We start from the raw sequence: 20,148 nt of genomic DNA, 5'->3' as shown, positions 1-20,148 counted from the left end.
TAAACCAAAGTACAAATTTTCTGTTTTTTTTTTAAATTTTGTTGTTTTAGCCATTAAGAGCACCTTAAATGGTGTATCGGTTGTAAAGTGGTGTTTCTGCTCTAATGTAGGTTATTATATAATAATAAAGGCGCCTTGATGACCACATCCATCCAATTCTTGGGAAGTTTTTTGTATTTTCGTAAATATCTTAATTGGAACCTGTATGTAAACAAAACTAGTGGATATAATATTTCAGATATTTTTAACGTATTTAAATAATTTAGAACAAAATTTGATAAATAGTTTTAGAATATACTTTGGTTCGTGCTCACTCGGATTTATGCGAAGCTGTTTTGATGTGAAAGCCGTCAATAACCAACTTCATCTCATCCAAATTGACGTTAAGATTTTGACGTATGTTGTCCATATACCCTTGCAGAGGGTATATTTATTTCAGCCAGAGTTTTGAAACGCAGTAAACCGTCGATTTGATAAAACCATGTGCTTATATAGGTCTGTTAGTTTCTAATCGAAATTGTCACTCAGTTTTGAAGGATCTTTCCAAGAAAATTTTCCCATTTCAGAAAATTAACATGTCGAAACGGACTGGATCAGACCACCATATCATAAAACTGTCACATGAATAATCGTAAGGGATGGATTAAGGTGCTCTTATTCAACATATACAGATTTACAGAGAGGCTATATGAGCATCTGCTTGCCGAAGTGTGCTATCTTTCGAGTTTTTCCTTAAAATGCCTACGAGGCGTATGCGCAACACGGATTTACTTGATAATGTCAACAGGGCGTTCGACTGGCCTGCCTGTATGTATGCTTGTATGTGGAGTGCGTGTTGGTAAAGATGCCTGGCAAGTAAATAAAAATTCATGAAAGCAGCGCTTGAATATGTTACACAAATTTCCCCTAAGAGTATGAGTCGCAGTCTGAAAGTAAGGATGAGTCGTCTCAGGTAGAAAGTTGCCATTGTTTATGGTAATCGGCTAAAGGACTAAAGAGTGAGGCTTCGCAGGGAGATGGGATTCTGAAAAGCGGCCACTATTCACTTCACTTCTGGCAGAGCATAAATGTGTCAGGTGAGGTGCTTAAAAATATGAAGCCTTCTTCCGAGGACGATGGAAAAGGGACGACAATCGGTGGCTCCGGAGGAGGAGTCTCGTCCCAAGTGTAAACTGTTTGTCGACTTGGCTTTAATAAATAAATCGCAGCTGCATCAGTTGGCACATCCCTTGTAGCCCTCTCCGAACGCCCTTGACTGCTTGTGATTTCCTGTGGAACTTTCCGGCGACAGATAAAAAAACAAATAAGGACACTAAGGTTGTATTCGGATTACGTGATACCCATTCTGGGTTTTCTTTATTATTTGGAACATGATGTGGTGAGAAAGTTATAATAATATAATATATATAATAATGTATTCATTATTTAAAAAAATTATTTCCTAATTACTTAAGAATATTTTTCACGTAGCTATTAAAATATTTTAAATATTTATCAGTTTTATAAATCAATATTTCGTTTTAAAAGTTTTAAAGTTGTTACAACTTTAAAGGACAATTAGATATACCATTGCAGTGACGAAAGAGCTGGGTGTAAAATTGCGAGAAGCGACGAAATGAGGTGACGAACGTAGGAAGTAAATACATATATGAGGAAGTTTAGAAGGTAAGCACAGGCTGATGGCGATAATTGGATGAGATACATTTATGGTCTATCTGCTTGTGTGCGAAAGAAATGAAATATAATGCTTGATTAGCTAATTGTTGGGTCCCCATTAAAGCAAACAAGAAGGAGATACATTTTTGTTCATATTGGTTTAAGTTCTTTATTTAAATATAGTAACCTGTGAAGACCTAAAGTATTTAATAATATTAGCGAGCCGGTAAGTTCCTTGCAAATTCAGCAGAAAGAAAATCGATCTTTAAGGTTTTAGATACAAATTCCGAATTATAAACTTTTACATGACATCAGTGGTTCTTTCAGCGATGGATTTATGAAGTTCCTCTTACCGAATTCCGCGGTTTACGGCTCATTTCAGGGCGCAAACTGTCATCCACTCAGCTCTGCTCGGCTTGCAGATAATTGACATGAATCACTCAGCACTTGTGACACGAAAAGTCACTCAATTTTTGGCTCGCCCACTCAAAGCCCTTGCAATTGAGTGAGTTAAACGCTGCGTATACGTAATAGCCCGACGATGCTGCATATAACGTATACGCAGCGAGGGAAACGACTCGAGTTGCTCGGCTCTTCACGAGGTCTTATCAGCAAGTAACCTGTTGGTCGGCCGTTTAGCCGCACGAAGTTGGACCGTTCAGTTGCCTGTGATTCTTCGTTGACGACGGACGCGAAAATCGGCAGAAAAATCCGAAAGAAAAACCCAAACAAGACTTTCAAACAGAGGAAAAATTTTCTTCGGCGGAAGGCAAAGGAAACATATTTTCATTGTGCGGTAAAGAACTGATAGCGAAAGTGGGAGCGAGGCAGTGAAAGGGAGACCAAACAAGTGCCGAAACGTGCTCGAGTGCCTCCATCCTTGCGGTTTTTGGTTTTTGTGTTCCGAGCCGTTTCTCCCCTCCCTGTATTTATATACATTTCGTATACGCGGTGTTGACACGTCGGCGGTCGACAGCTTTCGGTTTTTATTTATACCCCCTGTTTAGTACTTTTTCCCGTGGCCAGCCGGGCCAAAACTTTTCGCCTTTCCGCTGTTTGTCTCAATGCCCAACAATAATAATTAACGGCCAGAGTGCGAGTTAAAGATTAACTTACTGGAAGCCAGTTTGAAATTAAATCATTAAATTAAAGCATCCCGCAGTGTGGGGTGAGTATGGGCGGAACGCTCAAATGTATTCGAAAATAAGTTTGACATGTTTTTTGGCCAGACCGATGTATGTATAACCCCGAGTATATTCATTACGATCCGAACAAATTGAATTCAAGTCAACTTTCTCCTGCGGCCTTTTCTTTCGCTCCCACAAAGAAAAGTTTTTCCGCTGCCAAAAAAGACTGGTGGGCCTCCTACTGGAGGTCCCGAAAAAAACATTCAACTTTTATATTGTTTTGCGACAAAACAAATAAGTTAGCAGCAGCAAAATGGAGAACAGCACAAGAAGGCTAAATGGAAAGCAAGAGCAAAAGAAGATAACATTAGGAAAACCCAATTGCATTTAAAAGGAAATCGAAAGTGGTGGTGGGGGAGCCACGTAGTCCGTTTACATTTTATGGCCAAGTCAAATGGCTCAGTCGTCACTGTTCCTTAATTAAAAATGCAAATTTCCCTTTAATTTTAATAGGTCCTCGAGTGTAGGGCGAAACGATAAACAAAAGACAGTCCGAACAACTTTCGATTGATTCTAATTGATCCCCTCTGACATGGATGCCAGTCATTCAGTCAGTCAGCCAGCCAGCCATCCATCAATTGTTGATTCGATAAACAAATGCATTGATTGCTTTGCCCAACAAGGGCGCATGCTAATGACCATGTTGTTCAGGTGGAAATTGGTCAAGTTAGCTGCGTTGTATACGTAACGTTAATCATTATTATTGTCTTGGGACGCAGATGTCATAAGTGATAATCGTGTGATTTAGGATGATTGATGCTTTGATTTACTTATTAGCGGAACATTGGTGTCACATGCAAACTCGTTCTCAACTCTGCCTGCGGAGTTTAAGTTCAGCCAAGTTAGTCCCCTCAATCGGATCATCTTTAGACGCACACTGCGTATACGTGATACGCGTGCTCATTTCAAGGATTCCGCAAGCCCGAAGCAATTCTATATGCAATTCTAGCATCAGTTGGTGTACTCCTACGATAGTTCAAAGGTGGGGAAGCAATGGAGCAACCATGGATCTAAGTAAAAGGAAAACGCATTTCAATTTGCATATCAGACCGCGCCAAAGCTGCCTGATGGCCACTAAAACTGGTCTTTGTGGCAATTTCAGGTCGCCGAAATTTCGCAATTGGGGCGAAAATTGCTAAGATGGTGTCTTGGATATCCTCACCCGATTATCCTCTTTTGCTCAAGCTCCATTCTCCCCCATTTGCATTTAAATCAACTTTGGGCCACGAAATAGTGACAAATTGAGCAGCTGGAACCCAAAAAATTCAAGTAAAAGTTGCAAATATTTGTTTTATCCACTTGTAAGCCAACGAGGTGAGCGGCTAATTGAAGTCAGTTTTATATTATAATGTAGAATATTTTCCCAATTTTATGCAAGTTTAGCCGAAACCAAATATTTTTTCAAAATAGAAGTTCTGCTCAACTGTATTTTTAGAGAAATATTTGTTCAATTCCTTTTTCCCTGTAATGGCGATGTGCACATTCCGATGAAAACATTTACATATTTTTGCAGAGCCAAAACTCAAAGCAAAACATTGGCATTTGGTTGGAAAACGTATGTTATTTCTTATGACTGCTTTCGGATTAACAAAATATTTATTTTGGAACTTTAATGGAAGCGAAGTACTTATTCCGGGCTGGTTAAACGGTTTTTATTAAATATTTACTGATATGCTGAAATTACTGAATTGAAAAAGTATAGATAGGGTACTTTTTAGTCGAACCGCTGACCAAAACCGATATTTTCATTCCAAGCACTTGGCTTGTATGCTTTTTCAAACCGTTTGCCATTTTATTGGCCACCAACTTTTGCATAAATAATGCATAAGGCTAAAGGCGTGTATGTAAATACACATTATATGTTCGTGTGTTTATGAGGCAAAGGGCTTGATAAGAAATGCGTAGAGGGGGGAGAGCCGGCCAGCTGCTTGAATTTATTTGATTTCTCACAGTCGCAAGTCACAGGTGACATTTTTACGGCCAATCTGAGCGATGGAGGCCCCAGTTCTCAGTTCCCGTACAACCAGAGTAAGTCCGGGCAGCCAAGGAGCCATAAAACGATTGCCATTCCCAAGGCCAGCACTGCCAAGTTGGCTATGGAATTGCCTTTGACTTGGTCTTTGGTCTAGCTCCTATTGCCGCCCTGTAATCTGGTTTTTCGAGTGGGTGGTCGGTGTCCCTAGTTACCTCCCCCATTGACAGCCAGTCAGCCAGTCAGCCAGTCAGTCAGTCAGTCGTTTGTGGCTAGGATTTTCAAATTTCTCCAGAGACCAAGCCAGCCAACCCAAACCAACCCAAACCAACCCGATTCGGCTCGACTCCGGGCTCCCTTTCAATTTACCTCTGGTGATGTCGATGTCTGGTTATGATTTCGGTCCGTGCAGTTGCTCACTTAACTTTTGTCAATAATTCAGCGTCCTCTGGGAGCCACGCGGGGAAGCAAGCTGGTTGCGGGGCAGCCTAATGCAGGCCAAAAAATTAATTGCTTTTCAATTAAACGACGGACCAAATAGGGATGCGCAGAAAGAAATCACTTCGTGGGAGCTTCATGGATGTTGAAACCGCAATTGGGGCCCCCAACTGAGGCCCAAACCCGTCGGCCAACAACGTAATTAATTCCCTATTCATACTGGAGTCCTTTTGGCTGTTCGATTTCAGTGGGGGAAAGTGCCCAAGCCTGATTTTGTAATGCGCAGATAAGTGCTAGTATCAAATAACTTATTAAACGTTTTTTAAAACATATGTAAATTTTGGACTCCCCGGAAACTTTCAAAGACATGAAAAGATCCCGAAAAGGTGGCCATCAAAATGCGCTTGGTTTTTCTAAAGTTAATAGAGTGTAAAGTTTTTTGTCTAAATAATTCATGAAAAAGGCCTCATTTAAATATAAATGTACAAAGCAAATTCCTTTTCAAAGTTCCAAAAAGAACTTTTCGCTTTGTCATCTCCCCGAAACATAACCTATTTAGAATAATCCATTTGACGCCGAAAGTTTTTTCCGCGGCGCCCCATGGAAGTGTATTTATCGATTCATTATAATATGGCTTGGAGCTGGTCAGGGTCTTCACCAACGCCATCGCCATCGTCATCCTCATGGCCATCATCGTTTTGTGGGTAGCGCAAACCATCCCCACTTCGTCTCTGGTTTTTTTCCCAATGCAACCCCATATCGTGGGCCACACCGCGGTTCAAATATCATTAAAATGCAAAAATTGACGTTCCACGTGGAGGAGGCGACTCGAAGGATGGGAGGGTTGTCCTGGTTGTTCTGGCCGAAACCCAGATAATAAGTGAGCGGTTCTAGTGTCTGGGCTCCTCCGTTCCGGCTTAGTCGAGATGCCGGCCATGAAGAGAACATTTAATTAATTTCGTTTGTTGTCTTGGTACGTTGATTAAAACGCCATTTACAACAGTTTGCCTGCATTTAAGTGAGTTGCTTATTAATTTGCATAGACCGGGCAAAGTGCTTCTTTTGCCTTCCTCCCCGCCTCATACATATATTTTTCTAAATGAACATATTGTAGACATGAATCTGCATAATGATAAATGGAAATTGAGAACAGCCAGAGCCAGGGGATAATCCCGATGAAGGTCAGCAGCTGGGGTGTATCGTGGCAACCCGGGATAACTTAATCGCTCAAAAGCAGCTGCCACAGAAAAGGTCAAGTTCTCAATTTGCAAGAGTTTCTTTTTAGATATTTCAGGTCTGGAGATTAGGTTTTCGTACATTTGAAGGGCTTCTATCGCATTTTGAAATTGTTTGTAATTATTGCAAAATTCATTTGCTAACATTACTAAGTACGCTATATTTTCTGTTAAATTTCGATTAAAAGAAAAATGTGTCAAAATGTTTATGCACATACCATGAAGTAAACAATCTTTTGTCTTATTAAGAATTCCACGGCCATAAAACTCTCGAGCTTCTTGTTCTCCCAAGTCGCCATAAAAAATTAAGGCCTTTACGCTTTGGTAATATACAACGTAGATAATATTCGCGTGCTTTTGTTCTCATCTCATACGATGGTTTGTTTCGCCTGACTTTAAGGTCTAGGCCAGTTGATTTCCTCGAGAGAAGATATCCCCGCATTCCAAGACAATTTTCCGGTTGCCAAACTCGGTCATGTTAAAGCGTTTACCCGGGCTTCAACTGACCGAAGCGACACCAACTGTTTTGGGTCTCGGGAGCGTTGAATGCCCAATGGTCGTGGATCCCTCATTATGAGTGACGATGGGCAAGGACACTTTTCAGTGCACTGCCTTCTGATAGGGACATTCTGATAACGACAATGGCGAAACGGATTGCCCCTCTCGGTGGGCGGGGCAGGACAACAACCCGTGGAGCGGCACTTATCCGGCTGAGATTGCTCTCCTCGAGCTGAATTTATGAAGCCATTGTCTCCTGCTCAACCGCAACTGTTTTGCAGCGAAGCTGCAGTAAATGGTCAATTAATTATGGTCACTGCCCCTTGAACCAGCCGCCCTCACATGCTAGCACATGCTGCATCTGGAATGGGTTATTCTCTAGAGATAGTATAGCTGTGAGATATCGAATGCAATATCTCAAAGGTATTGTTATCGTTTGAGTTATTTAAAAGATTGAAAACATCATGAAAAACAATTAGGGAAAAGCGTGCTTTATATATATATATATGAAGTACCTTTAGAAAAGTGGGCACAAGTAAATATCACTTTCAATAAAAACCAATTTGTACCATGTTCCATTGACCCCTTTTGAGAGATTTCAAAGACCAAGTAATTTCGGTGGAAGCAATTCTTTGATTCCCAGACTTCAAGGACTGGACCGTTTTAAATTGAACCTGAGATCCAGACCTAAAGTGCAACGAAATATGCAATACAAACCAGACACCACAGCTCAAGGACGAGGAAGTGAGGTAGCTCCATGTGTAGTAGCAATAAAATTCATTGATTTTTATACGGTTCGAATATTGGTTGGGCTTGCCATGAGCCATCAGCCATGAGCCATCAGCCATGAGCCATCAGCCATGAGCCATCAGCCATGAGCCATGTGCCATCCATATGCCGTATGTGTGCGAGCCGCCGATGTCGCCGTGTGTTATGCAAGGACATTGGAGTCCGCAGAGGATGGAGCACAGGACACGGCCGGGACCAAGGTTGTGCAAACAAATGGCGTCAAAAGACAAGGGAAATTGGTTTTGGTTTCGGTTTTGTTATTGTTGCTGCGGCTGGCTGGAAAAAGGTTAAGCGCCTAAACAAGTGAGCAATGCCAAACGAGGAATAGGCACAAAATGAGCCATACAAACAACGATAAAGGAATTGGGCCAAAAAAAGGGTTTCAGTGACCCGTGGAGGGGGTGAAACTTTGAAATCTACTGATTATCCTTGAAGTGGCATATGAAAGTTCATCAGGGAACTTTGCACACAAACGGGCTCCGAGATTCGCAGAAGATACTCTACCTTTCAATTGAAAGGGCAGCTAAATAGAAAATTTGTATGCAGAGTTCCATTGAATGAAAATAAATTTCGCCAAGAGATTAAATTAGAATAGATTTTCGTCTTGTAATTTTCCGCACCTTAATTAAGTAAAAAGGCTACAGGGAGATGGGACACAAGTTGTAGTAGTAGTAGTAGTAGTTGAATATGAATGCATCCTTTAAGCAATAGAATAATTTAACATACAAAGGATTTTTGTGTATGAAGAATATTTGAGATATTCAAAGCATAAGGGCCAAACAGAAAGCCTACTTCATGGGGCCAAAAAGATAATCGGAAAATACGAATGACCTTAAGGACTCGAACTACGAGTTGTAAGTGAAATTATTGTCCTTGCATATGCCAAATGAAAATTGTGAGTAAACAAGCCGAAGAAAGCAGTGGCTGACAACACGGCCAGACGAACAGACAGACAGAGGGGGGAGATAAGGACGAGTGTCCTTGTTAGCCACACCTCCTGTCATTGGTCCTAGTCCTGCAAACTAAGACTGCGGTCGGCACGCCCCCGGCCAAAACGCCACCACATGTCGACCACTCGAAAGTTCGTCGCTGCTGTGTCCTTGGCATTTGCATTTTTATTTCAGACTCGGCTTGCGTTTCGGTTATTACTACTGGGAACGGGTTGCGTTTGTGGGTGGGGGTTGGGAAATCTGCCCGGGGAGTGGGTGGTGGCCAGCTCATGACAACTGCGAGTGCATACGATTCTCAGAAGTTTCAGCTGTTTCAGCAGCAGGCACTCGGCTGCCAAAAAGCTTACGTAAAATTATTAAGCATTCAACCAAGACTCCCCGACTGGGAAATGGCCGGAAAATGTCCTGCCTGTCTTAACTGGTCCAGTTATACTTATCTTAAGGTTGCAGGCCAACAGGAAAACTGCTTGGTTAGTTTTCTGGAACCCGTTATTCTGGGCTCTAACAAGTGCCGACAAACGGAAGAAGTACGGCTTTTGACAGAATACATACTATTTACACATAAGTCTGATTTGTTACGCTATCAAAGAAAATATACCTACTTTGTATTAGACTTTAGAATCATTCCCTTGATTATTATATTGTACTGTGTTTTAGTAAGTTAAATTGATTTGAAAATAATAATATGTAAAATTTGGACAAGTACCACTAAGACCTATGTATATAATTCACCAATTATCTGCACATTAATCCCAATGGCTTACCAAATAAGGATTAAATTTTTAAAAATATATTTTCCGAGCCTCTCACGAATGCTTGAAGGTTCTTCTACAATTTTAAAAAATTGCTAAGCCAATAATCCTGGCACTCGAATAGCTTAGATTGCTGGCCATCACAAAGAATGGCCTATTACGAGTATTGTTGTTTTCATTGTTGATTCCGACGGATCATAATTGGCCCGACCATTTTGTTTTTTGTGTGTGGGTGTGGGTGTGGGGGTGAGTACGTGGCAATTGTAATTGCTCGCCATATTCAAATTGTATTTTTTCGAGGGACTTTAAAGCTCGTTGAGGAAACCACTTACCACACACAAACACACAGTGGGGACCTTTGACCTCTGGAACTGATGGCTCTTTGGCCGCATGCCTCGTTGAACGTTGGCCAAAAGTGCCCGTGTAATTTGTTTGAAATTCGTTTCGGTTTTTCAGCTTTTTTCCACTTTTTTCCGCAATTCCTGTTTCCTACTTTAAGTGGCTCGTGTTAGCAAACATTTCAATTTTCGAATTCGAATAGACTGTCAGGTCTGTTATATTCTGCTCAGCATGGGGGAAAAAGTGGGGAAAGCAAGCCCAACTGGAAGAAATCCATAGAAACAGGCCCATCGGTATGCTGACTTGTTTACATTTTGGCTTGACTGGCCATGGTGTTTGCCATGGGATCAGGGGATCAGGGGATCAGGGAACCAGGGAATCAACGAACCAGGGGCGAGGAGTTGGCCAAAAAGGCCCGCCCTTGGCCGTAAATTCTTGCTAAAACAATCTTATTAATGGCCATTCCTGCCCCCAATCTTTCTAATAATGTTTAACTGTGATTTTTATATGCGATTTCAGCATTCTTTTTTTTTTTTTGGTTTGATTTTTTGTTGCTTTTGATAAAATATTACCGCCTGGATTTCCTGTTGCCGCTGTGCTGGTTGTTGTTGCCTGCCAATTTTAGCCATTTAGTTTGATTTCAGCGTTATCTTTATGCGAATGCCGCTGACGCTTATCGTCGGGTTTGTCCACATGGACCTTAATGGGCTTAGCCCGCTGGCACAGGGATGGGCATCGGAGTTGGGAGAGTCCGGAGATTTTGGGCACATTTTGGAGGGGAGCACCTCTAGGAGCCATGGCAATTGCTATTTTGGATATGGCCATAGTCAGGGCATTAGAGGAGCATTAATGTGGTCACAGGTATGTACAATAGTTAAGTCTAAAAGGGCTCGAGTTGAAATGTCTCTCTTTCTCAACTGCAGTTTCTGAATATTCCACAATCGTTTCTATTTATTAGTAATCTAATATTAATTATACCCAGACCTATTTTTGTAGCAAGCCAAAGAGTATTTAAGTCTCACTACCGATTGAAATTTCCCTACTTTTTGCCCACTTATGACTATTACTTCGATGTGGACTTTGATATATGCGATTCGGAGCGTTGTGTGCATATACTCAATATTTATGTGTCCATCGTAAATGTGGCAAATACCCGCATTGAGTGAGTCAGTTACTGGAAGATTGCCCTCGATTCGTGTGCATCGAGAGCCAAATGGAAATAACTCTCTAATTAGTTGCAGGGCATATAAATCATGTAAATAAATTAACCCGCCGCAGCTCTCAATCGAATGAGTATATATGTATATATATGAGTATATATGTACGTACATACTCATATGTGTATGAATAATTCTCGAAGCCTACATTTCAAAAGTAGCTAAGTGCAAAGTGGCTGCTAACAAGTGAGGCAACCAATTAAAGTGCCAGTGCTATGGCATCGGAAAAAAAGCGCAAAAACCAGAAAAATTCAGGCAAAATTTTAATTAAATTCCGCGTCATCAATCGATCCATGACACTGACGCAGACATTGAACACATGCTCCCAACGGCCTGTGTCTGTTCATCTGTCTGTGGGACCTCTAATATCTTGAGTAATTTCCTAGGCGGCGAGCAAACTTTATTCTTTTTGCAGCTCTTTGAAGCGAAACTAACGCCAACTTGTCCGCAAACTTTGTAATTGATTATCACAGAAATAGCCATGTTAATTAGTGCAAAAAGCTCGGCATTGATCACCGGCCACTCCGGCCAATCGTTAGTGGAGTTGGTGGCAAATCCCGTGGCCTGCTAATGGCATAGTTTCCATCTGCTTTTCCGGTGTGGCTCGTACTGCAGGTTCAGCCGAAAGTTTCCGTGAAAATATGCTCAATAAATAGCTAATGGCGACACGCAAACGAGCTTAATCAACTTTATTCCTGGAAAGAGACTGAAAAATATATATATATAATATATCTAGTTGGTTGGTAAAAGATTCGGATGCTTAGTGGTTTAACTCAACTAAATTTATCATATGTTTTCAATTTAAATCCATTAATATTCGAATATTTCCTGATAGATAGCGTTTGCTTTGCAATTAAACAAATGGTGTTTGATTGTTTTCCGATTGCTATCTGGCCTGTATCGCATTTATTGTTTTTGTTCAAGCTTTTGTCAGTTGACTGTTTTTAGGGAAGTCTGTGAAAAGGATGTATTTATAATAAATAAGTCAGTGTGTTTAATAACCTGAGAAACAATAAACCGTATGATGTAGCTTATATATTTCCGAGCAAACTGTCTTCCTTAAGTGGAGTCACCCACAAGATATTTAATTTGCTTTTCATTTAATTCCGTCCGGATCGTCGGTTGCCGTAAATGGGAAATCAAAAGGTCTTTGGGCGCATAAAAGGACCCAGAGGATGTCCTGTCCGCTCGCCTTTTTTAGCACTGTGTTTTGGCTATCCTGCGCACCCATAAACATCCTGACAGTCCATTGAGATACACTTTAACTGCATCTTTAAGCCCGAAGCGATGGCGAATTCATTAATGGCTCTGCCCTCTGGAGGTCGCATGCACCTTGTCGCCATAAAACTCCCCAAGCGCCTATAAGTAGGCCATATACTAGCACTTAAGGAGGAGTCGAACAGTTTGATGTGGATGCGGATGCGGATGTTCCTGATATTGCGAAAGCAAAAAAAACACCATTGAAGTGAGCGTTTGTTCTCTCCCTGGCCTTGTTTCATTATGTCACGCTCGGCTCAGTACACAGAAAAGAATTTAGCTAAACAACTAAAAATGTGTAAGCCACAAACATGCTGTTTAATAACAAGAATCTGCAAGAATGCCGATAATGGTGCTTAAACATAAATATTACTTGTTTACTCCATTACACATATATATTAAACACATTTATTTCGGCCCTGATCAGCTTTTCGCGCAGTGTAGCTCATAAAAGCGCACAAAAATGGTGACAAATGCATCAAAATTAAAATTACGAAGTGTCGCAGATCACGGAAAGGACCGCCAAGATGACACACTCAACCTGCCTTGTTAGTAATGATAATGGGAGAAGTGCGGCGCGTGAGTCCTGCAGAAGGACAATGGAGGCGAGAGAAAAGGGGCAGGTCGCAGAATCCAGGATGAACGCGATGATGATGCCGACGACACTCGGGACTTGCCAATGCCGGCTGCTGGTAATGATTGTGATGGAGTTTATGGGCCACGCCAGGCAATCCCTGGATAAATGCGTTCATAAAAAGAATGTCAAAACAAAAAGTTGTTAACTGGCAATTTTTCTTGTTTCCACGTTGTTGTTATCCCCAGGACACAATATCCGGCATTCAAGGCTCCCTCAACCTGCTCCTGTTTTCTATTAATTTATCAAAATGATTATACTGCCGCCGTTTGCCCCGCGGCTCAAAATTCCATGGACATTCCTCTTGTTAACCGGATTGCAAAACATCCGGGCTGTGAGATACTTTCCGTAATATCTGGAGTAATTTTTTAGCAATTTCTCCTGTCCACCTTGTCTTTGATGGTTTTTTTTTTGTTAATGGATACATAATGGTAATAAATAAGGAAAACCTTGAGCTTGATTAGATTTATTATTGTTTTTCATTTTCAATGATTAATGTTTCAAGTTTGATTGACCACCATCTATAATGGTTAAATGTCTATAAGGTGGCATATTTAAATCGCAAATTTCATGGGTTCTTTTGTTTGTTTTCCTTTGGGGCTTTTGAGAAGCTTTCAATTAGTTTTGCAAACTTTGCCGTAAAAAGTTTTACTCCTTAGGTTGTCAAAAGGATTTCTGCGGCATACTGCACAAACTTTTTCCTCCTTCTAATGACACAATGGTCTCGAGTTCTAATTAAGTTTTGCCATCTGCAAAATACTCGCCCTTTCGTGTCGACTATATTGACCTTGTTATCTGTGACCCGGGGGTGTTCGTCATGTGTTCATTAAGCGCAGGAATTCAATTTGCAACCTTGTAAAGTACCCCCGAAATTGCCCGGAGATCGTGATTATCCGGGTTTTGGACCGAATATTGGACGACTTAACAAACAGGTTTTTGTTGGAGTCGCCTACATGTGCATGTGCACACCTGCATGTTGGCCAAAACTTTTCCGGAACGTTGTTAGATGAATCCAATTAAATTTGCATTTAGTTGCTGTACGTGATCAGAAGCCGTCAGCCATCGGCATATTTGCATCGATGGCTTTTGGTTGCTCGCTTGGTTGCCAAAACGTTCGACCTTCGGGGAAGCAATAAAATTCCCAGAACTTCCTGCTATTGAAAACATAAGATTAAATGCCGCCCACAATGAAGTGTACAATGGAGAGCTTACCAATTGTTTTGGGTATCTGGCAATTACCAATTGTTCCGATTGGTTGCAGCTCCTAATTGCTGGCCATTGTGGCGAGTGGGCTTCTTGGGTAATGGGTTACTGATAATCTCCTTCGACTGCTGGCCAGGATCTGCTTCTAATTGTGAAAAGCTTTCCACAGAGGGAATGCGGCTTTGTTGAATGCGGCTTAGAATCTTTAGCTTCAGTTTACTGTATCCTCTAGACAGCACATACAATGTTTTGGAATTAAAGTAAAGTAAACTATAAAATACAGGATAGGCCTTTAAATCCTTAATCAAGCAGTCTTAAAGTATGGAAAAAAATGTGTATGCCACGAGTTACTTACTTTTCAACATATTTCTAATTGATTTCAAAACATATAGTGCTTCTGAATGATTAAAACTAGTTTCTTTGCAAAGAAAACAATCTTTGGGGGAATTAGTATGCAACTCATCTCAGTCTTAAGCTGTCCGAATAGCGGTTGGTGTCGGGGTCTCAAGACTTCATTCTTAATGCCCAGTTAGAGACAGCAACTGTCACATTGGCATTGTTTTTAATAAACTCAGTGCCCCGAATCTGGAAGCCCAGCTCGAAGCTGGAAGCTGGAAGCTGGGAGCCGAGCAAGCGTGTCCTGACAGCAACCAAAAGTAGAAGCTAGTCGGGGCAACAACTTAATCCCTTTTGGCCAAAAAGCAGACAAACAAAGGGCAGAACTGAAAAAGTGAGAGCAAAGTTTTTGGGGTGGGAATAATGTTGCGGGGCGGGAATGTGATGTACCAGCGGGAAACTTAGTTTTTAAGTCCGTTTAAGACGAATTCCCTGCTGAAAACTTTGAAATAAATTGAGTTGAGTTTTACACGGTTGTAAGGCACTTACTATCATCGATTTTATTGACGAACTTCGAGGGCAATCTCCAATGCCTAATGATGCAGATGTAATGATATTTTAGCCACTTGTTCTTTAATAGTTTCGGTTAAACATGGCTTGAAACATTTATATTAAACTGTACAATGTTATTCCAACTGAAACTTTCTACATTTGTATGCACTTTCAGAACTCAACGGCTCAGTCAATTAGCGATGAGCGGAATATCGCACACGGCTCTCTAAGCAGCCAAGTGCTTTTCGGCCAGGCCATCCATCGGGTAAGGAGCTCAGTTCCGCCGGCGACGGAAATGGCCGCTTAAGTGGTGCGCATCCGAACCGGAACCACCGGCAGCAAGTCGAGCACACAACCACCACTCAACTCATTAGCCCCGGGAGCCGTAAAGATGGCCAACTTAAGCTGGCTGAGCACCATCACCACCACCTCCTCCTCCATCAGCACCAGCCAGCTGCCATTGGTCAGCACAACCAACTGGAGCCTAACGTCGCCGGGAACTACTAGCGCTATCTTGGCGGATGTGGCTGCATCGGATGAGGATAGGAGCGGCGGGATCATTCACAACCAGTTCGTGCAAATCTTCTTCTACGTCCTGTACGCCACGGTCTTTGTCCTGGGTGTCTTCGGAAATGTCCTGGTTTGCTACGTAGTTCTGAGGAATCGGGCCATGCAGACTGTGACCAATATATTCATCACGAATCTGGCCCTGTCGGACATATTGCTCTGCGTCCTGGCGGTGCCATTTACTCCGCTTTACACGTTCATGGGTCGCTGGGCCTTCGGCAGGAGTCTGTGCCATCTGGTGTCCTTTGCCCAGGGATGCAGCATCTACATATCCACGCTGACCCTCACCTCGATTGCCATCGATCGGTACTTCGTTATCATATACCCCTTCCATCCGCGCATGAAGCTCTCCACCTGCATCGGGATCATAGTGAGCATCTGGGTGATAGCCCTGCTGGCCACCGTTCCCTACGGCATGTACATGAAGATGACCAACGAGCTGGTGAACGGAACGCAGACAGGCAACGAGACCCTGGTGGAGGCCACTCTAATGCTAAACGGAAGCTTTGTGGCCCAGGGATCAGGATTCATCGAGGCGCCGGACTCTACCTCGGCCACCCAGGCCTATATGCAGGTGATGACCGCCGGATCAACGGGACCGGAGATGCCCTATGTGCGGGTGTACTGCGAGGAGAACTGGCCATCGGAGCAGTACCGGAAGGTGTTCGGTGCCATCACAACCACTCTGCAGTTTGTGCTGCCCTTCTTCATCATCTCGATTTGCTACGTGTGGATATCGGTGAAGCTAAACCAGCGGGCCAGGGCCAAGCCGGGATCGAAATCCTCGAGACGGGAGGAGGCGGATCGGGATCGCAAGAAGCGCACCAACCGCATGCTCATCGCCATGGTGGCGGTATTCGGACTCAGCTGGCTGCCCATCAATGTGGTCAACATATTCGATGACTTCGATGACAAGTCCAACGAGTGGCGCTTCTACATCCTATTCTTCTTTGTGGCCCACTCTATTGCCATGAGCTCCACCTGCTACAATCCCTTCCTGTACGCCTGGCTGAACGAGAACTTCCGCAAGGAGTTCAAGCACGTGCTGCCCTGCTTTAATCCCTCGAACAACAACATCATCAACATCACCAGGGGCTATAATCGGAGTGATCGGAACACCTGTGGTCCGCGACTGCATCATGGCAAGGGGGATGGTGGCATGGGCGGTGGCAGTCTGGACGCCGACGACCAGGACGAGAACGGCATCACCCAGGAGACCTGTCTGCCCAAGGAGAAGCTGCTGATTATCCCCAGGGAGCCGACTTACGGCAATGGCACGGGTGCCGTGTCGCCAATCCTTAGCGGGCGCGGCATTAACGCCGCCCTGGTGCACGGTGGCGACCATCAGATGCACCAGCTGCAGCCGTCACACCATCAACAGGTGGAGCTGACGAGGCGAATCCGCCGGCGGACAGACGAGACGGACGGGGATTACCTGGACTCCGGCGACGAGCAGACCGTGGAGGTGCGCTTCAGCGAGACGCCGTTCGTCAGCACGGATAATACCACCGGGATCAGCATTCTGGAGACGAGTACGAGTCACTGCCAGGACTCGGATGTGATGGTCGAGCTGGGCGAGGCAATCGGCGCCGGTGGTGGGGCAGAGCTGGGGAGGCGAATCAACTGAGATAGGGTAAGTAACTTGGAGGCAGGGACTCTATATAGTAACAAAAAGAAAAATAAATGTGTAAGGATGTGTCGGGTGTGTTGGTGTGTTTCCCTCATCAGCCAAACTAGAATGCCGAATTTCAGTTAACCTTTAATCAAAAAAAAAGCGATTTGGTTTGGCCACCCTACTTAAGTCACATGTATGTATGCATTGCTTTTTACACCACATTAGTGTAAGCTTAATAAATCCCTGTTGAAGGAAAATCAGTCGCATTCAGCCAACGACAGGAGGAGTTGCATTTATCAATATCACCGAAAAATCCTCATATGCCACATCCTTGCAGTCGAAAGGAGGGCGTCGAGCGGATTGCAAGCTCATCGGTTGATTGCGATTGTGCAAGATGGAAAATTGCTTACCGAATCACAGAGAATTTTGACGAAGGACTCATTCCCTTTCCTTCGGGACAAAGAGCAGCCCATTAGTGGGAGCGAAATCAGAATGCGAGCAAGCCAGCATGAATTTAAAATAAAATAAAATGTGCAGTGGAAGCACAACGAACTCGAGCACTTTCCACGTACCCAAACCCTCCTGCCTTTGGAGGCCACAAAGGCCATCATCTGGCAGCAGATTTTCCTCCCAGTGTTTCGGGCCAAAATTTCATTTGTCGAGCTGCAGTCTGTGGGCCAGGCCAGAACACTTACCTGCATAGTACCATTACCCATTACCCATTCCCGTGCACCGGTGAGAGCAGTAAATCAACTGCCATGAGTCAGCCAAAAGTTGCTTCCTGTCAGCGCACAAATCTCGACCTCCTGGCGGCCCTCCGCTCTTCCAGACGGTAATAAAAAGCATGTATTTTGGAGGTTACCAACTGCTGTAACTTGGTTACCAGTACAACATTTCTGACAGTTTTGATACTCTGCTGAAATTTATGGGGAAAAGTACACGATAATTGCATTTTAAGTAGCTTCAGCTGCAGTGCAAATATGTAAGACTTGACAGGATCTCCGATTTTAATATATTTTTGGTTCATTCGGATAGAAAATGTATATATTTATTGATAACATTTTTTCGTAGCTACAAATTCAGTTTTTATGCTTTAACTTGAGACTTATTTCATGTTAAATAAATTGGAATTAAGTGAATTAAAATACTTTAAATTATCAACCACCAATCGGTATGACTTTCCCTGCTGGTTGAATACTATTTAAATTGGTCGGTTTACACAAATATTTTCAAGAGCATAACATCTTCGACATAAGCGGCTTAGAAGGCATGAGAAAATCGTTACGCATAAAGTTTCTGCTTAAAATGGCCAGCCGGAGAACTTTTGAAGTCCGCCGGAGGCTGTGAGTCCGTGACGGATGGCCAAGACTTGGTAATGGATTACAGAAATATGAGAAACGTGTCGACAATAAAGCGACCCTTTAACGTTTCGGCCAACCTCTTCCTCCTCCTCCCCCTTTATCATTTTTATCCGGCCAAATTGGACAGGTGCACAACATAAATATACCTAATATATGTACACACAAATTACCATCTAAACTCGGCCAATATATGCCAAGGAAAATTTACATTATTCCGAAGCCCATTGCCATTTATAATCGTCAAATCTTATGTTATACAGATGTCTAGCCAGAGTGCTTGGAATGGGTCGTAAAGTTTATAAATACATTTAATTCGTCTAAAGGCAAAGATTTGAAAGGCAAAACAAATAAAGAAATTGAAAATCGTTTCACAGAAAATAAATCTACGTTGTTCGTCAATTTGACAAACTTTCACTTGGGCGAAATAAATATTGTTTATAGTGTGATTGTGGCAAAATGGATATCTTTCAATATTACGCAAATGGAAAAAGCCAGTAGTAGTAGTAGTAGTGGCATTTAATGCACATATGTGCACTTCTCAGTGGCTTTCCTCAATCTGGGGCAGAGTACTCAAAAGTACCCAGTGAAATACCAACTAGCCAGAGGATGTTCTTGTTTGCATTTGGGTTATGTTTGCGGTGGGTTTTGGAAAGCACAGATGCCCAGCGAGACCAGGATGTGGATAGTGGATGGTGTATGTGGCATAGTGAATAGCGGGGCTGAGGACCTCCGGCTAATGAATTATTCAGGCGGGTCGTTAGCTAGGCACAATCCCACACGACTCTGCCTAATTACCCTGCCGGCCTGACAAGCCGGACAGTAAATAAGCGGAGCTCCTGTGGCCAGGACTTGTGCGGCGGCGGAGCTTGGAACTGGGAGCTAGAGTGCCAGGATGGGCTCCGAATAAACCGAATGAATGAGTGAATGGCTGTAGGAATGCCCCGCATATCTCAAATACATCTCTCGGCAAACAGAGACCGACTGTAATCTCCTCAGCGAGATGGCTGCATGTCCGACCATCTGCATTATGCATGAGGTTCACTGCTCCGCATTTGGAGCAGTCTGGCAGGACTCTCGGCATCCTTTTGTAAGCAAGTGCGAAAGTTTTATTTAACAATTTGCACTGACGCACTGGAAAAATTTATCAGCAAGTGCCCAGCTGCTCTGTGTGTATGTATATTCCAGATTAGATGAAAATGGTTTGACTGCTTGAGAATGCATGTAACTAACTAAAAATTTCAATTCCTCAACTGAATTTCTCTCAGTGCAGCAAGCTGCATGTCTGCCAATGGCAAACGGTGGCAAAAAGTTGTCGTGACTTCGATTGAGAACAATGTAAGCCGGACTGCCACTGATAACTGTTGCAAAGTTTCCAGACCAAAAGTGCCAGGCACAAAAGTTCTCGCTTTTATTTAGATCAAATTTGCAGCAATTTGAAACACTCACCGCAGTAAGTATTTGCCCCGAACCACACGGATGCAATTGGAATTTTCGGTATAAGCAACATCAACTGCGAATTGGTAAATATGAGCCCATTTTTCGCTGTTTTAGGCGGTAGGCAAATGTGTTCGTTCAGGACTTAAAATTTCA

General features: G+C 42.9%; 1 protein-coding gene across 2 annotated transcripts in view; it reads left to right on the top strand.

Moving 5' to 3' along the window:
• The first annotated feature begins 2,314 nt into the window (after positions 1-2,314).
• The window catches only part of sNPF-R (short neuropeptide F receptor), a 30,497-nt gene continuing 12,663 nt past the window's right edge, over positions 2,315-20,148 (top strand). The window contains exons 1-2 of one of the 2 annotated variants that reach the window (NM_001275157.1): positions 2,315-2,452; positions 15,191-17,215. In NM_001275157.1, the coding sequence (NP_001262086.1) occupies positions 15,407-17,209 (1,803 nt within the window). In that variant the 5' untranslated portion in view covers positions 2,315-2,452; positions 15,191-15,406 and the 3' untranslated portion in view covers positions 17,210-17,215. Of the gene's footprint in view, positions 2,825-15,190; positions 17,216-20,148 lie in introns of both variants that reach the window. The other variant, NM_079452.3, reaches the window with a different exon arrangement.

Source organism: Drosophila melanogaster, chromosome 3L (assembly GCF_000001215.4).
Source record: "Drosophila melanogaster chromosome 3L".
Classification (NCBI taxonomy): domain Eukaryota; kingdom Metazoa; phylum Arthropoda; class Insecta; order Diptera; family Drosophilidae; genus Drosophila; species Drosophila melanogaster.
The sequence above is the reverse complement of the archived record's forward strand: the minus strand, read 5'-3'. Positions and strand labels throughout refer to the sequence as shown.